Source organism: Ranitomeya imitator, chromosome 3, assembly GCF_032444005.1.
Source record: "Ranitomeya imitator isolate aRanImi1 chromosome 3, aRanImi1.pri, whole genome shotgun sequence".
Taxonomy (NCBI): Eukaryota; Metazoa; Chordata; class Amphibia; order Anura; family Dendrobatidae; genus Ranitomeya; species Ranitomeya imitator.
The window spans coordinates 60,189,854-60,207,825 of record NC_091284.1 but is presented as its reverse complement, the minus strand read 5'-3'; the positions used below and the strand labels follow the sequence as shown (position 1 = coordinate 60,207,825).

The 17,972-nt window shown below is 46.1% G+C and overlaps 1 protein-coding gene across 6 annotated transcripts in view; it reads left to right on the top strand.

Moving 5' to 3' along the window:
• Positions 1–17,972, top strand: part of USP25 (ubiquitin specific peptidase 25) — a 115,278-nt gene that overhangs the window by 70,354 nt on the left and 26,952 nt on the right. For all 6 annotated transcript variants that reach the window (XM_069760893.1, XM_069760897.1, XM_069760898.1 and 3 more), the window contains one exon: positions 14,265–14,493. In XM_069760893.1, coding sequence (XP_069616994.1) covers positions 14,265–14,493 — 229 coding nt within the window. The remainder of the gene's footprint in view (positions 1–14,264; positions 14,494–17,972) is intronic.

Genomic DNA, 17,972 nt, shown 5'->3' with positions numbered 1-17,972 from the left:
TTTATTTGTTTTTATTCAGATAGATTTTTATTAAACATATCGAAGTTTACAACCACTCATATGACAATATTCATTTTTTGTTTAACAAAATAAATACCCCCCCCCCTCCTGGAGACCAAATCCAGGGCATACAGTAATCTGTCCGTATTAACCGAATGAAAACAGAATAACAAATTCTTATATGTTGTACAGTCTAGTATTATATTCAAATAACCATTAATTATTCCCATCCAACCATGGCTGCCACAATTTATGGAAAAATCCCAGCCTGTTTCTCTTAGTGTATATACTTTTCTCAAGCTGGATTATATGGTTCGTTTGAGTGATGAAATCCCGCCTGGATGGAGGTTCCTTTCTGATCCAGTATCTTGCAATCCGTTTTCTTGCAATAAACAATAGTCATGCAATTGCGATTTTAGTTGTGTTGTCAGCTGATATTTCCTCCACATACCCTAGTACGCATATCAACGGGTTTCTAGGAACTGAGCACCCATATATCACTTTAATTCGGTTCAGCACTACAATCCAGTAGGAAGATATGTAATATACCCGCCTGAGACTGTGAACATCTAGGGCACTCAGAAGTGGATCTCAACCCAGCTTTAAATAGCATATCAGGTGTCCTATAGACCCTATTTATCCCTTATAATTGTGACAGTCTCCCAGGTTAACGCATAGATATCTTGGGTACATACTCTAAAATAGACTCCCACCTATCATCGTCTACCTCACCCAAGTCAGCCTCCCACTTCCTTCTGCCTTAATAGGGTGATCTACAAGATAGGTGTGTAATAGAACTCCGTATACTACAGATATTGTCCCCTTCGTTCCACTATTCTTAAGTATAAAATCCAACGTGAGATCTGTCTGTATCACTATAGGCCCTCTTTTTCTTTGCGCCTGGAATGCGTGCTGAACCTTTCTGTATTGAAAGATATTTAGCCTTGGGAGCTGAAATTCTTCCTGCAACATTTCATATGACTTGGGATCCCCTCTGCAAATCAACCGGACTCTTCATACCCCACACTAACTCACCAATTAAGGATTTTATCCTGCGGAATTTGCTCTTTGGGAGCCAAAAACAGAAACACATGGGCTACTTGCACAGTGAACAAGTCTGTAGGAACCTGTTCACACCACCAAGAAACTTGAAGACAAAAGAGCACAGTGAGGTCAAAAATACTCTGTTGTAAAAAAAAATCACAGTAATCCGCAAGTGCTAGTCAAAAGATGGAAAAAAGAGGGTATTTGGTTGATATGCTTTTTTGCAAAAAAATGTATACGAAGCTGCTCCACCAATCGTTAATTATTAGGCATAAAGCCAGATCGGTCCGAATGAACCACTTTATCTATTACCCGAATCAGTCTGTTCGCCAAGGCCTTCGCCAGAATCTTGACATCTGCTGTCAGGAGTGATATCAGTCTGTATGACTCCGGCAACTGCTGATTTTTTTTCCGCTTTAGGGATAACCACAACAATGGCCTCCCTCATAGATGCAGGCAATACTCCCCTCTCCAGCGACTCATTAAAAAGCCCTAACAATTGGATTATTAACTCCTCATTGAGGATACTATACACTTCAGTTGGGATGCCGTCAGTCCCCGGAGCCCTCCCCCCCCGCCATGGACGCCAAAGCCTCCTCCAATTCATCCACTGTAAGTGGCCCATCTAGCCAGTCCCTATCCTCAGTGCTCAATTTAGGCAATTTTGCCTCTTCTAAAAACCTATCCATTTCCCCTTCCCTCTGCTGTGACTGTGAAGAGTATAATTTACTGTAAAATCCCCTGGATCCCTCCAAAAATGTGTGCCCCCTGCATAGCTATACTTCCATTCTCTAATTTTAAGGCATATGCGTGTGCTGAGTCTCGCTGAGCAGATGCCACCACCGAGAGCAGATGTCCCACCTTCTCACCCTCCGCATAAAAAGCTTCTCTTTGAAAGGCCCTCGCCCTCTCTGCCTTTATGCAAATGTAATTTGTGTACCTCTTCCTGAGCAGCCTTCATACGATTGACGGTACCTTGTGAACGCAAATTACTCAGCGCTTCTTCTGCTGCCCTCAATTCTCCAATACCGCTTTATCGGAATTCCTAGTTTGTGCCTTATGCCTAGACAAGTCCCTAAATAAAATCCCCCTCAAGTAGGCCTTCATAGTATCCCAAACCACATGCTGCGCTGCACTACCCTCATTAATTCTAAACATTTCTCCAATCTATTCCATTTCTAGGAGTTGTAACCAGAAGGGGTTAATTTTCCAACCCAACCCCACCCCACATTTTTCCCGGGATCTTCAATTTGCAATGTCACTACCAGCGGACTATGGTCTGACACTACTCTAGGCATGTACTCCACCTCCCGCACCAAACTGTCCATCCCTTCATTACCCAGGGCCAAATCATTACGGAATAGAGAACCATATGTCGCTGAGAAACAGTATGTGTTAGTATTACGCACTCTCCATAGATCTTTCCAGGCCACTTCCTTCAAATAGCTACCAAACGCTGTCTCATTCCCCTCCTTCATCAACAAAGCATGTCTTCCCTTATCCCAGTGGTCATTGATATTATTGACGTCTCCTACTATGAGCAAGGGGACAACGGGACCCCCACCCACCCACCTTCCTGATATATCTATATATCAGTTTTTTCCCCCAGTATGGTGGATAGTGGAGGAACATACACCTACACAATACACAACATTCTATTAAAAATTTTACATACCATAAATACGTATTGACCATCATTATCTACCTCCACCTCCTCAAATGGTAGACTTGTGTGAACAAGGATTGACACACCTGTGGCATAGGCCGAGAACGTCGCATGATACGCCCTCCTCACCCATCTTCTTTGCAACACATCTACTTTTTCTTTAACCAAATGTTTCCTGAAGGCATTTCATCGAGGGTCTCTGTTTCAAAATGTACTGCAAACTTGCCATACGACTTGTATCATTAGACCCCTAACGTTCCAGCTCTAAATTGTAACTTCCTCCCATCATTCTGCAAAACATCAAAACTACACTGCCACCTTCCTTTGGTCTCCCTTCCCCCCTGAACTCTTCCCGCCTATCCCCAACCACCCCCCATATCTTCATTATTACAACCAACCCAACCCTATCGCTCCAACTTCCCCTACCCACTGTAACTACTCCCACCCACAAAATGTTATGAACACTTTATGTAAATACTCACTACTCCCTCTCTGTACAAGAAAAGGGAACGCTCTACCACAATCCCAGCAGTGAGCTCAAAACCGGAGCCTCAGACAATTAACTCTCACCTATCTCCTAATCGTCCCTCCTCCCACCCACTTTAAACAGAATAAATGTGACGGTTGCGCCGCCGAACACAACTACAAAAAGCAGCAATTTCTCTTAATAACATAGCACAGTAATCTGTAAAATCAAACAATTCCAATAGAATTCAGTGTTTGCCCCTCTGCTCCATTGCGTTTGGCATACTGATCCAGCCAGTTTGTCACCTCCTCAGGATTCTGGAAAAAGTGAACTTTCTCCATGGCCACCACCCTAAATTTAGCCGGATAAAGCGTAGAATAGGCCAGACCCAGGTCTCGCAGACGTCTCTTGACCTCTCCAAACTTCATCCTGAGCTTCTGCACGGTTGTAGAATAGTCAGGGTAAATGGAAATCCGGTTACCATCAATGGTTAAATCCTCCATATTCCTGGCTTTCCTCAGTAGAATGTCCTGATCTCTGTAATTCAAAATTTTGGCCTGAAAGGTTCTCTGAGCAGACCCAGGGGGTAAAGGTCTGGACGGCAACCGGTGAGCTCTTTCCACTGCAAATAATTTGATGAGACTGTCCCCCCCACATGGGTTTTCAGCCATGTCTCAATATAATCAGTGGGGTTACTCCCCTCTGCTTTTTCGGCCACACCAATAATTCTCAAATTGTTTATGCGGGAACGGTTTTCAAGATTATCAGTTTTAAATTCCAGCTCCGAAATACGCTGGACATACTTTTTTTTCTCCCTTTTTAACAGTTCAGCAATCTGGTCCTCCACACCCCCCACACGTTCCTCCACCATTTCCACTCTCTCCTTCATTTTTTGCATGGCAGAACAGAAGGTGGCAACCTCTCCCTTCAAATCATCTACCCGGAGGGCCAGGGTCGTCAGTGCAGACTTGCAGAATATCACTGCAGAGAATATATCCCTCAGGGTCAGCTCTGCTGCTTCAGCAGCACACATAGTCTCTAACTGAGCAGTTTGATCAAGGACCAGCTCTGCCATAACAGTAGGTGATGTGTCCCTTGTATTACCTTGTATTAGGTGGTACAGTAGGTCTTATGGGGGACCCATGTGCTGCCACATCATCCTGTGCCCCGGGCTGCACTCCCACCTGCTCTCCTGAATCCTCCACTTCGCCAGCCTCCTCAGCTCCGGCTCCCTTCAGCAGCCGCCCAGCCTCCTTCGTCCTCGCAAACTTCTCTAACTTAGAGATAACTTCCAGCCGCCTCCTATATGCGTCACTTGCCTTTGCAGCGTCCTCCTCATCAATTTCAGCGCCATCTTGGGATCGCATGCTTCCGTCCCGGGCTTCTTCTGCTGTTTGCGTGTCATCTTGGGGCTCAATGTCTTCACCGCTAGCCCCTCTACGCTCACCAGCACCACATGTTCTCCCCCAGCTGGAACAAGCATTCGGCGGCGCCTCCGTTAAGCCTTTTAAACAGTACGTGCAGCGAGAGAGATTCGGCAAGCGTCCGTCCGCTCACATCTCCTGCTAGGCCACGCCCCTGGATAACAATTTTTGACGGATCCGGCGAATGAAAGATGGAATGTAAGGCAATCCGTCACTAATACAAGTCTATGAGAAAAAAAACTGATCCGACGTCATTAGTTGCCGGATCCATTTTTTTTTTTTTTTTTTTTGAAAATTCGACAGATTGTGACTGATAGGAAAAAAACTCATGTGAAAGGGGCCTTACTGTAGTCTTTAGATCTCAATATAATCCCAGAACTCCCCTTCTATACGCCGAGCTCATAAGTCATTGACTTGATTTTGATGAGCTCACAGGTCTTGCTAGGCTGTAATACCTCAGGCAGGGAGATGTGTTCCCTCACAACGTGGCACCTGTGAGCCCCCTGATTTTCTGCTATATACTTAGCATAAATGACTTATGCCTCCAAGCCATGCCACAGCCAACCATGAACTGGAGCAGCTCTACGTGGTCTGACAAACCCATGACACAGTACACAGCAGGGGCACATACATACACCATGTTCCAAATTATTGGGCAAATTGGATTTAAGTGTCATAAAGATGTAATTGTTTTGTTTTTAAAATAAACTCATGGATTGTATTGTCTCAGGGCTCAGTGGATCACTGAAATCAATCTTAAACATGTGATAAACCACCTCTCGTGTCTCCCCTTTTCCTCATAGTTTGTAAGCTTGCGAGCAGGGCCCTCATTCCTCTTGGTATCTGTTGTGAACTGTGATTTTGTTATGCTGTAATGTCTATTGTCTGTACAAGTCCCCTCTATAATTTGTAAAGCGCTGCGGAATATGTTGGCGCTATATAAATAAAATTATTATTATTTATTATTATTATAATTAGTTTTCCAGGTGATTCTAATTAAAGGAAAACGTATAAAGCAGGCCACAGGTTTCAAGCAATATGGGAAATAAAAAGGATCTCTTTGCTGCTGAAAAGCATTAAATAGTGCAATGCCTTGGACAAGGTATGAAAAAATTAGATATTTCACGAAAACTTAAAGGGAAGGTGCCATCAAAAAAATTTTTTTTTCAGAAATTGTAAAAATGTAAAGAATTAATGATTACATTTTCTTAAAAAAATATTATCATTTGTTTATAATTTAGTAAAATATGAAAAATAATTTGAAAAGTTTTGGAATTTCCACTTTTCAACACTAGGGGGAGCAGCTGCTGAAATTTCAGAAAAACCTAGTGTACAAATAGCTCACATTACAGCACTGCAGTAATTATGGGCGGAGTCTGCTGACCTGTGTGATGTCTCCTCTCCTCCCCTTCTGGGTGTTTGCTAAGGGATTAGAGAGGATGATATTCAGGAACCCAGTGAGCAGCCATTTTGTTGGTGACTGCAGAGTATGGCTGCCGTCACACTATCAGTATTTGGTCAGTATTTTACCTCAGTATTTGTAAGCCAAAACCAGGAGTGGAACAAATAGAGGAAAAGTATAATAGAAACATATGCACCACTTCTGCATTTATCACCCACTCCTGGTTTTGGCTTACAAATACTGAGGTAAAATACTGACCAAATACTGCTAGTGTGACGGCAGCCTTATACTGACAAGTAGACAGTCACCAAGGATGGCAGGCAGCAAGGATTCTGGGAGATATGTGGTGGAGGGAGCAGGGTGACAGCAGCACAGAGTATTTCAGGAGAGCAGTGTGCTGGTCTATAGGGGCCCCCCGTTTGGTGCACGGAGCAGCCAGGGATTGTACATAGAGCGCTGTCTTTTATACACTTGGATGGACCGTCTGCTCCACAGAAATCCAGGAAACATTTCTGCGGATTGATGGCCTGGTCTGATCCAGACTTTGCATGCAGACCCCATTCCCCTCCTCAGATCCTGTCTTCCCCATCCTGTCCTGGCGATGTGTGAAAGCGAGGCGACAGGCGCAGTCCGGGGTGACGCTGGGAAGGAAATGTAGCCATATAGTAATGATAAAAATGAGACCCCTCTCTTCAGCTACCTCACCAGCCTTCCCCTGACCACACCTAACTGGAGGTCATGCTGCCCCCTCTATTACCCCAGACCCGCGTGCAGGTGCTCCGCCAGAACCACCATAGAATGGGTCCGCTTTCTGAAGATAATACTGCCATAGTGTTCTCGCATAATACCGCCATATAGATCACACACAATACTATCAAATAGATCACACAATACTGTCATACAGTTCTCACATAATACCACCATATAGATCACACATAATACCGCCAGTGTTCTCACATACTGCCATATAGATCACACATAATACCGCCAGTGTTCTCACATACCGCCATATAGATCACACACAATACTATCAAATAGATCACACAATACTGTCATACAGTTCTCACATAATACCACCATATAGATCACACATACCGCCAGTGTTCTCACATACCGCCATATAGATCACACATAATACCGCCAGTGTTCTCACATACCGCCATATAGATCACACATAATACCGCCAGTGTTCTCACATACCACCATATAGATCACACATAATACCGCCAGTGTTCTCACATACCACCATATGCTTCTCACATAATACCGCCATATAGATCACCCATAATGCCGCCACATAGATCTCACATGTATTGTAAATAAAGACTCGGCCAGAATAAAGTCCTTTATTAATCTTTTTTATACCACACCGAACGCATAATCCTCGACTCCCTCATCTCCCACAACAAAAATAATAAAGCACAATGGGGAAAGACATGCAGGGGGGAGAGGAGTGCATAGGAGAGGATTAGATACTGACTGCTGCGCCGTGTATCTAATCCTGTCCTGTGTGATACTGTGCTGCACCGTGTATCTAATCCTATCTTGTGTGATACTGTACACAGGACAGGATTAGCTACACAGGACTAGATTAGCTACACAGGACAGAGGTAGCAGTGGTAGATGGTATATAGAGGCAGGCAGCAGTGGTAGATGGTATATAGAGACAGGCAGCAGTGGTAGATGGTATATAGAGGCAGGAAGCAGTGGTAGATGGTATATAGAGGCAGGCAGCAGTGGTAGATGGTATGTAGAGGCAGGCAGCAGTCGTAGATGGTATATAGAGGCAGGCAGCAGTGGTAGATGGTATATAGAGGCAGGCAGCAGTGGTAGATGGTATATAGAGGCAGGCAGCAGTGGTAGATGGTATATAGAGGCAGGCAGCAGTGGTAGATGGTATATAGAGGCAGGCAGCAGTGGTAGATGGTATGTAGAGGCAGGCAGCAGTCGTAGATGGTATATAGAGGCAGGCAGCAGTCGTAGATGGTATACAGAGGCAGGTAGCAGTGGTATATAGGGGCTAGTAGCAGTGGTATATAGGGGCTAGTAGCAGTGGTATATAGGGGCTAGTAGCAGTGGTATATAGGGGCTAGTAGCAGTGCTATATAGTGGCTGGTAGCAGTGGTAAATAGGGGCTAGTAGCAGTGGTATATAGTGGCTGGTAGCAGTGGTATATAGGGGCTAGTAGCAGTGGTATATAGTGGCTAGTAGCAGTGGTATATAGGGGCTAGTAGCAGTGGTATATAGGGGCTAGTAGCAGTGGCATATAGGAGCAGGTAGCAGTGGCATATAGGGGCTAGTAGCAGTGGTATATAGTGGCTGGTAGCAGTGGTATATAGTGGCTGGTAGCATTGGTATATAGGGGCTAGTAGCAGTGGTATATAGGGGCTAGTAGCAGTGGTATATAGGGGCTAGTAGCAGTGGTATATAGGGGTTAGTAGCAGTGGTATATAAGGGCTGGTAGCAGTGGTATATAGGGGCTGGTAGCAGTGGTATATAGGGGCAGGTAGCAGTGGTATATAGGGGCAGGTAGCAGTGGTATATAGGGGCTAGTAGCAGTGGTATATAGGGGCTAGTAGCAGTGGTATATAGGAGCAGGTAGCAGTGGTATATAGGGGCTAGTAGCGGTGGTATATAAGGGCTGGTAGCAGTGGTATATAGGGGCTAGTAGCAGTGGTATATAGGGGCAGGTAGCAGTGGTATATAGGGGCTAGTAGCAGTGGTATATAGGAGCAGGTAGCAGTGGTATATAGGGGCTAGTAACAGTGGTATATAGGGGCTAGTAGCAGTGGTACAGGTCCTTCTCAAAAAATTAGCATATAGTGTTAAATTTCATTATTTACCATAATGTAATGATTACAATTAAACTTTCATATATTATAGATTCATTATCCACCAACTGAAATTTGTCAGGTCTTTTATTGTTTTAATACTGATGATTTTGGCATACAACTCCTGATAACCCAAAAAACCTGTCTCAATAAATTAGCATATCAAGAAAAGGTTCTCTAAACGACCTATTACCCTAATCTTCTGAATCAACTAATTAACTCTAAACACATGCAAAAGATACCTGAGGCTTTTATAAACTCCCTGCCTGGTTCATTAAGGTACTGTCACACTAGACGATATCGCTAGCGATCCGTGACGTTGCAGCGTCCTCGCTAGCGATATCGTCCAGTGTGACAGGCAGCAGCGATCAGGCCCCTGCTGGGAGATCGCTGGTCGGGGAAGAAAGTCCAGAACTTTATTTCGTCGCTGGACTCCCCGCAGACATCGCTGAATCGGTGTGTGTGACACCGATTCAGCGATGTCTTTGCTGGTAACCAGGGTAAACATCGGGTAACTAAGCGCAGGGCCGCGCTTAGTAACCCGATGTTTACCCTGGTTACCATCCTAAAAGTAAAAAACAAACACTACATACTTACCTACAGCCGTCTGTCCTCCAGCGCTGTGCTCTGCACTCCTCCTGTACTGGCTGTGAGCGTCGGTCAGCCGGAAAGCAGAGCGGTGACGTCACCGCTCTGCTTTCTGGCTGCCCGGCGCTCACAGCCAGACCAGAGAAGCAGAGCGCCGAGGACAGACAGCGGTAGGTAAGTATGTAGTGTTTTTTTTTTTTTACTTTTTAGGATGGTAACCAGGGTAAACATCGGGTTACTAAGCGCGGCCCTGCGCTTAGTTACCCGATGTTTACCCTGGTTACCGGGGACCTCGGGATCGTTGGTCGCTGGAGAGGGGTCTGTGTGACAGCTCTCCAGCGACCAAACAGCGACGCTGCAGCGATCCGGATCGTTGTCGGTATCGCTGCAGCGTCGCTATGTGTGACGGTACCTTTACTCAAAACCCCCATCATGGGTAAGACTAGCGACCTGACAGATGTCAAGAAGGCCATCATTGACACCCTCAAGCAAGAGGGTAAGACCCAGAAAGAAATTTCTCAACAAATAGGCTGTTCCCAGAGTGCTGTATCAAGGCACCTCAATGGTAAGTCTGTTGGAAGGAAACAATGTGGCAGAAAACGCTGTACAACGAGAAGAGGAGACCGGACCCTGAGGAAGATTGTGGAGAAGTGGAAACATCCAGAGCCACCGTGCACAGGCGTGTGCAGGAAATGGGCTACAGGTGCCGCATTCCCCAGGTAAAGCCACTTTTGAACCATAAACAGCGGCAGAGGCGCCTGACCTGGGCTACAGAGAAGCAGCACTGGACTGTTGCTAAGTGGTCCCAAGTACTTTTTTCTGATGAAAGCAAATTTTGCATGTCATTCGGAAATCAAGGTGCCAGAGTCTGGAGGAAGACTGGGGAGAAGGAAATGCCAAAATGCCTGAAGTCCAGTGTCAAGTACCCACAGTCAGTGATGGTGTGGGGTGCCATGTCAGCTGCTGGTGTTGGTACACTGTGTTTCATCAAGGGCAGGGTCAATGCAGCTAGCTATCAGGAGATTTTGGAGCACTTCATGCTTCCATCGGCTGAAATGCTTTATGGAGATGAAGATTTCATTTTTCAGCACGACCTGGCACCTGCTCACAGTGCCAAAACCACTGGTAAATGGTTTACTGACCATGGTATTACTGTGCTCAATTGGCCTGCCAACTCTCCTGACCTGAACCCCATAGAGAATCTGTGGGATATTGTGAAGAGAAAGTTGAGAGACGCAAGACCCAACACTCTGGATGAGCTTAAGGCCGCTATTGAAGCATCCTGGGCCTCCATAACATCTCAGCAGTGTCACAGGCTGATTGCCTCCATGCCACGCCGCATTGAAGCAGTCATTTCTGCCAAAGGATTCCCGACCAAGTATTGAGTGCATAACTGAACATTATTATTTGTTGGTTTTTTTGTTTGTTATTAAAAAACACTTTTATTTGATTGGATGGGTGAAATATGCTAATTTATTGAGACAGGTTTTTTGGGTTATCAGGAGTTGTTTGCCAAAATCATCAGTATTAAAACAATAAAAGACCTGACAAATTTCAGTTGGTGGATAATGAATCTATAATATATGAAAGTTTAATTGTAATCATTACATTATGGTAAATAATGAAATTTAACACTATATGCTAATTTTTTGAGAAGGACCTGTATATAAGGGCTGGTAGCAGTGGTATATAGGAGCAGGTAGCAGTGGTATATAGGGGCAGGTAGCAGTGGTATATAGGGGCAGGTAGCAGTGGTATATAGGAGCAGGTAGCAGTGGTATATAGGGGCAGGTAGTGGTATATAGGGGCTGGTAGCAGTGGTATATAGGGGCTAGTAGCAGTGGTATATAGGGACAGGTAGCAGTGGTAGATGCATAAGAAAATAAAAACTCTGTACTTGCCTTCAGTCCTCTCCCAGGAAGTGCTGAGTCATGTTCAGGGCAGAGCAGTGTGACGATCTCCCTGCTCTGCTCAGAACAGGTCGGCAGTGAGCAGAGATTGCAGCCTGTACTGTAATAATAAGTACAGGCTGCAATCACAGCTCCTCGCTGCAGATACTCACCCCAACCCTCGCTCCCAGCAGCAGCTTCTCCCTGGCAGCTCCTGCTATGATCGCACACACTGAGCTGTGTGTGCGATGACAGAGGAAAATAAAAAACAAAATGGCCGCGATCTCCTCTCACAGCTGTGACGTAGCAGCCCAGGGGGCGTGCCCAAGTCACAGCTGAGAGGCAGGAGGAGCGGTCGGAGCCCGACTGTTGGCTCCTATGCCCATGGCTGCCGTGAGGAGTGCAAGTGTCGTGCCCAGACACTTACACCCACACTAATGAAAATGGCGGCCTCCAGTGGCAAAAGTAAAAATGAATAAATAAAGTATTAAAGTACTACATTTACTTTTGTATTAAAAATAATTGATTATATAATCAATAATTATTAATACAAAAACTAAAATCACGGCACCCTCCCTTTAAGTGATCATCATACTGTGAAGAGATTTGTGACTGAAACAGAGCACAGACAGAGTTCATGCAGATAAAGGCATAATGAGGAAGATTTCAGCCAGACAAATTCATTGGATTAAGAGAGCAGCTGCCAAAATATTATTACAAAGCAGCAAACAGATATTTGAAGCTGCTGGTGCCTCTGGAGTCCCTCGAACCTCAAGGTGTAGGATCCTTCAAAGGCTTGCTGTGGTGCATAAACCTACTATTCGGCCACCCCTAAATAGTGTTCACAAGCAGAAACGGTAGCAGTGGGCCCAGACATACATGAAGACTAATTTCCAAACAGTCTTGTTTACTAATGAGTGTTGAGCGACCCTGGATGGTCCAGATGGATGGAGTAGTGGATGGCCACCATGTCACAACAAGGCTGCGACGTCAGCAAGGAGGTGGAGTAATAAGGTTTTGGGCCGGAATCATGGGGAAACAGCTGGTAGGATGCTTTAAGGCTCCTGAAGGTGTGAATATGACCTCTGCAAAGTATATAAAGTTTCTGACTGACAACTTTCTTCCATGGTATAGAAAGCAGAAACATGCCTTCAGGAGCAAAATCATCTTCATGCATAACAATGCCCCATCTCATGCTGCACAGAATACCTCTGAGTCATTGGCTGCTATGGGCATAAGAGGAGATAAACTCATGGTGTGGCCACCATCTTCCCCTGACCTCAACCCTATAGAGAACCTTTGGAGTATCATCAAGGAAAAGATCTATGAGGGTGGGAGGCCGTTCACATCAAAACAGCAGCTCTGGGAGGCGATTCTGACTTCATGCAAAGACATACAAGCAGAAACTCTCCAAAAACTCACAAGTTCAATGGATGCAAGAATTGTGAAGGTGATATCAAAGAAGGGATCCTATGTTACATGTAACTTGGCCTGTTAGGAGGTTTTGGAGTTAAATAGCTTTTTTGTTTAGTGAATGTGACCTCCTAATTTTGCAAATTCCACAATTGAGCATTTTCAGTTCTTTAAAACAGATCAAATGTTTAGAAATTCTACTGTGCCTAATAATTTGGAACAGTGCATTTTGAGTATTTATTTTGGAGATTATACTGTTATCATTGGGAGGTTTCTTCAATACAATTCGATGTATAATCTAACGGGTGATGACTTTTATTAGACTGACTGTCATTTGCACCGACCATTTAGGAAAATCAGAGAAAAATGTAATTTGCATAATAATTTGGAACATGGTGTAAGATTGTCTGCACAGGAACATTTTTGCATACCAAATTGTGGATCTTATTATTATTCCAAGATCTATTGATTAAAATGTACTTTGTTCATGGGAACTCCTTTAAGTATGCCCAGAGATCAGGTAGACTCCTGGGTGCTGTTAGAGTTCAGTTGGAAATTCAGAGTTATGACTAGTGAGATATGGTGAGGCAAGGCACAAGGCCACACAAAAGGGGGTGGGTGACATGAAGGACAATAACCGGTAACCGGTTTTGATATGTGTCTGAGAATCTGGAGTCCAGCTGGCAGAACATGGGGCCAGGACAGAGCTCTCGGAAAGATGGAGTGACTAAAGTGGCTAAACAGAAAGGTAACCATTGGTTTTTGGGGAACATGAGACCGCAATGGCAACAGGGACAGAGGCCGTGTGTAAACTGGACTTGGAGTTACATGGAAAAAGCCAATCTAGGGCACAGATTGCATACTCCGTCCCCTCCTCCCCGGACATTACAATGGGGCAGCGAATGCGTTGTAAAACTGCATCCGCTGCCCCCGTTCATTATTTTCGCAGATTGCGTCGGCCCGGTACCGACGCTAGTGTGAAAGTTGCCTAAGCAAGTTGAAGGTGAAATGAAAATTGAAAGAACCCATGGATTTTGTTGTGTGGGGCACAAGGTTAGAAGAAGCTGAGTTTTATAAAGCTGGGAAATTTGCATCACCTGTCTGTCTTTTCCTAATGATGATGGTGGACAAGCTGTAACCCTAAGAGGCTAATTAAGGCCAGAAACCTTGGTCAAAGTTATCTGACCACACCAATCTCCAAGGGTGCCCAAACTTTTGCATCGGACCATTTTCCTGTTTCATTTTTTAAATGTAAAAGTTGCCAAAAAATATATACATATATTTATGCGTGTTTGTATCTTCAGAGATTAACATCCTACACAAATCCCAGTGGCTTAGACCAGAGACGTAGGCCCCATGTGACTCTTTGAGATATTCCATAAAGGCCCGTTCCCCTATAAGAGTAACATAATCAATGATTGAATTCTCCATGATCAGTGTGATGGCAGCCATATCTTGCCAGTTGTATATTTGTGCTCTATTTATTTTTTTTAAGCCAAAATGATCTGTAAACTCGTGTTATTTTTCTCTCCCCTCCGTAGGTCCCGTACCGGTTACACGCGGTGTTGGTTCATGAAGGACAAGCGAACGCCGGTCATTATTGGGCGTATATATTTGATCACAATGAAAAGCGGTGGATGAAATATAACGACATCTCTGTGACGAAATCCTCGTGGGAGGAGCTGGAGCGCGATTCGTTTGGCGGTTACAGGAATGCCAGTGCCTATTGTCTGATGTACATCAATGATGGGGAGCAGCATCTGATACAAGGTGAGCATAATGGATGAACACCACTAGATGCGGATCTGTGTCTAAAAGGGAACCTGTCTTACAAGAAACACTATAAACCTGCAGATATAGGGTCCGTCTGAAGGTAAAGAGCATTTATATACTGCCTGGCCAACTTACTGCCAGAACAGCTACTGGGCGGAAATGAACATGTATCCGGGGGGCCGCCCGCTTCCCGTGACGGAGTGCACGGAGCGCTAACAGTCATTACTCACTAGTCTGTGAGCGGCGGCTGCCATCGCTCCCTGGCTCAGTGATTGACATCTCGCTTTGCACAATTGTGCTGCAGAGTATTGTGAATGATGTCTGTAATCTCTCCGCGCACGCCTCTGACTGGAAGCATGGGGCTATAAATCTTTTGTCCTGGTAGCCTTGATTACAGTAAGATGGCCAAGCAAAAATGCTATTTAACCCTATATCTGCAGTTAAATAGCACAACACGACCGCTTCGTAAAATGCTCGTTAATCCAGTGAAATGATCTTTTGGTTCATCACTCTCGACAGCTCGTCATCCATTGTAAAATGGATCTGTGTTGGTGAGAACAATGGCATCCTACGTGCACAGAACAATTTGTTACAGATCGCTCAGTGGACGTGCCTGTGCGTTCCCACTGATCCTCAAAAATTGGGTCCCAAGATGCCCTGTGTCATTGGAGATGAGATGCGTGAGTGGAGCAGTAATGTCCAATTTTGACCACCACTCCTATGAACAGTGAATGGAGAAGTGGTCAGACATTTTTACTATAGGGTGAGTGTGGAAAACGCATACCCTGGTCCCCTAATCACTAGGCGTTCCCAACACCCCAGGTCCATTGCGAGAGGATGGGAACAGTACCCATACCTCCCAACCGTCCCTCATTGTGCGGGACTGCCCCGGATTTGATGCTTGTCCCGGCTGTCCTGCCCGGGACGCAGAGCTTCCAGCAGACAGAACAGGAGAAGCTGCTGTCACACGCCCCCTTTTGTTAGGCCACGCCCCTTCCCCGTCGGTATGTTCCTGAGTCTTCCAGTCTGCCTCACAGTTCAGAGAGAGGGGACACCTGAGGGGACATAACAGAGCCGGACACAGCCTGGGTGCCGGCGGCAATGTAAGCAGCAGCCATGAGAGGACTGGAGGCTGCTAATGGGACAGATGCAGATCAGTGAGTAGTGGATGTCACAGAGATGACTCCTCCGTCCAGTGCATTGTGGAGGAGGAGCTGCAGCCTCCTGGGAGAGAGTGACACTAATCAATGTGGCTGCTTTATTTCCCCAGGCATAAAAGGGCTAAGCCTAAGCTCCTATGTCAGTCAGTCACTGTATCATCATGTGCTAATTGCAAGCTGCAGCTCCGCTCGGTGCACACACGCGGCTGAGGCTCCGCTCAGTACACTTCGTACACAGACACACACACACGGCTCCGCTCGGTGCACCTTGTACACACACGCGGCTCCGCTCGGTGCACCTCGTACTGTGAAAGGTGTACGGAGCGGAGTCGTGTGTAAGAGGTGTACGGAGCCATATGTACGAGGTGTACGGAGCACAGCCGCGTGTGTACAAGGTGTGCGGAGCAGCATGTGAAAGGTGTACAGAGCGGAGACGTGTGTAAGAGGTATACGGAGCCATGTGTACGAGGTGTACAGAGCACAGCCGCGTGTGTACGGAGCGGAGCAACATGTTAAAGGTGTACGGAGCGGAGTCGTGTGTACGAGGTGTACGGAGCCGTGTGTACGGAGCACAGCCGCGTGTGTACGAGGTGTGCGGAGCAGCATGTGAAAGGTGTACGGAGCGGAGTCGTGTGTAAGAGGTATACGGAGCCATGTGTACGAGGTGTACGGAGCACAGCCACGTGTGTACGAGGTGTTCGGAGCGCAGCCGCGTGTGTACGAGGTGTACGGAGCACAGCCACGTGTGTACGAGGTGTACGGAGCACAGCCACGTGTGTACGAGGTGTTCGGAGCGCAGCCGCGTGTGTACGAGGTGTACGGAGCACAGCCGCGTGTGTACGAGGTGTATGGAGCACAGCCGCGTGTGTACGGAGCGGAGCAGCATGTGAAAGGTGTACGGAGCGGAATCGTGTGTAAGAAGTGTACGGAGCCGTGTGTACGAGGTGTACGGAGCACAGCTGCGTGTTTACGAGGTGTACGGAGCTGAGCCGGGTGTGTACGGAGCTGAGCCGGGTGTGTACGAGATGTACGGAGCGGAGCAGCATGTGAAAGGTGTACGGAGCGGAATCGTGTGTAAGAAGTGTACGGAGCCGTGTGTACGAGGTGTACGGAGCACAGCTGCGTGTTTACGAGGTGTACGGAGCTGAGCCGGGTGTGTACGAGATGTACGGAGCGGAGCAGCATGTGAAAGGTGTACGGAGCGGAGTCGTGTGTGTGTAAGAGGTGTACGGAGCCGTGTGTACGAGCTGTACGGAGCACAGCCGCGTGTGTACGGAGCGGAGCAGCGTGTGAAAGGTGTACGGAGCGGAGTCATGTGTGTAAGAGGTGTGCAGATCAGAGCAGAGTGTGAAAGGTGTATGGAGCGGAGCCACGTGTGTACGAGGTGTACAGTGCAGAGCCACGTGTGTATGAGGTGTACAGAGCAGAGCCATGCGTGCTCAAAGTATACGGAGCGTGTGCAATGTGTATAGAGCGGAGCCGTGTGTGTACGAGGTGTACGGAGTAGTGCCGTGTGTGTACGAGGTGTATGGAGCGGAGCCGTGTGTGTATGAGGTGTACGAAGCGCATGTGTAGGAGTAGCTATGTGTGGCCATTATACGGTACAAAGTATCATGTGCGGCCAATATACAGTATGGAGCATCATGTACGGTCATTATACAGTATGGAGCATCATGTGCGGTCATTATACAGTATGTAGCATCATGTCTGGCCATTATACAGTATGGAGCATCATGTGTGGCCATTATACAGAATTGAGCATCATGTGTGGCCATTATACAGTATTGAGCATCAAGTGCGGTCATTATACAGTATGGAGCATCATGTGCGGTCATTATACAGTATGGAGCATCATGTGTGGCTATTATACAGTATGGAGCATTATGTGCGGCAATTATACAGTATGGAGCACTGTGGCCATATTTTTTTGTTTATAATTATTCTTTATGAACAGTTTGATCAGCAGTGCTAAATGGGTGTGGTTGAGACGTGGATATGGGTGTGACTAGTGAATTGGTGTGGTCAGAGGCGTGGCCTAAAATTTGCAAACTTTGTCCCTCTTTCCCATCTTCAAAACTTGGGAGGTATGCAGTACCCACGAAAGTAGACACGTGGCCCACCTGTGAGAATAAGGGGTTATCTTCTGACCGTGGAGAAGCTTTGGAGTGTTGATCTTCAGAAGTCCTCTGGTGTAAAGCGGTTGTGCACTCAATAGTGTCGCCATGAGACAACTCATCCTGTAAACCAAAGAGAAACTCCTATGTAGTAGATTCCTAGACTCAGGAGAATTCCTTTAATGGCTGAGCTTACACTCGT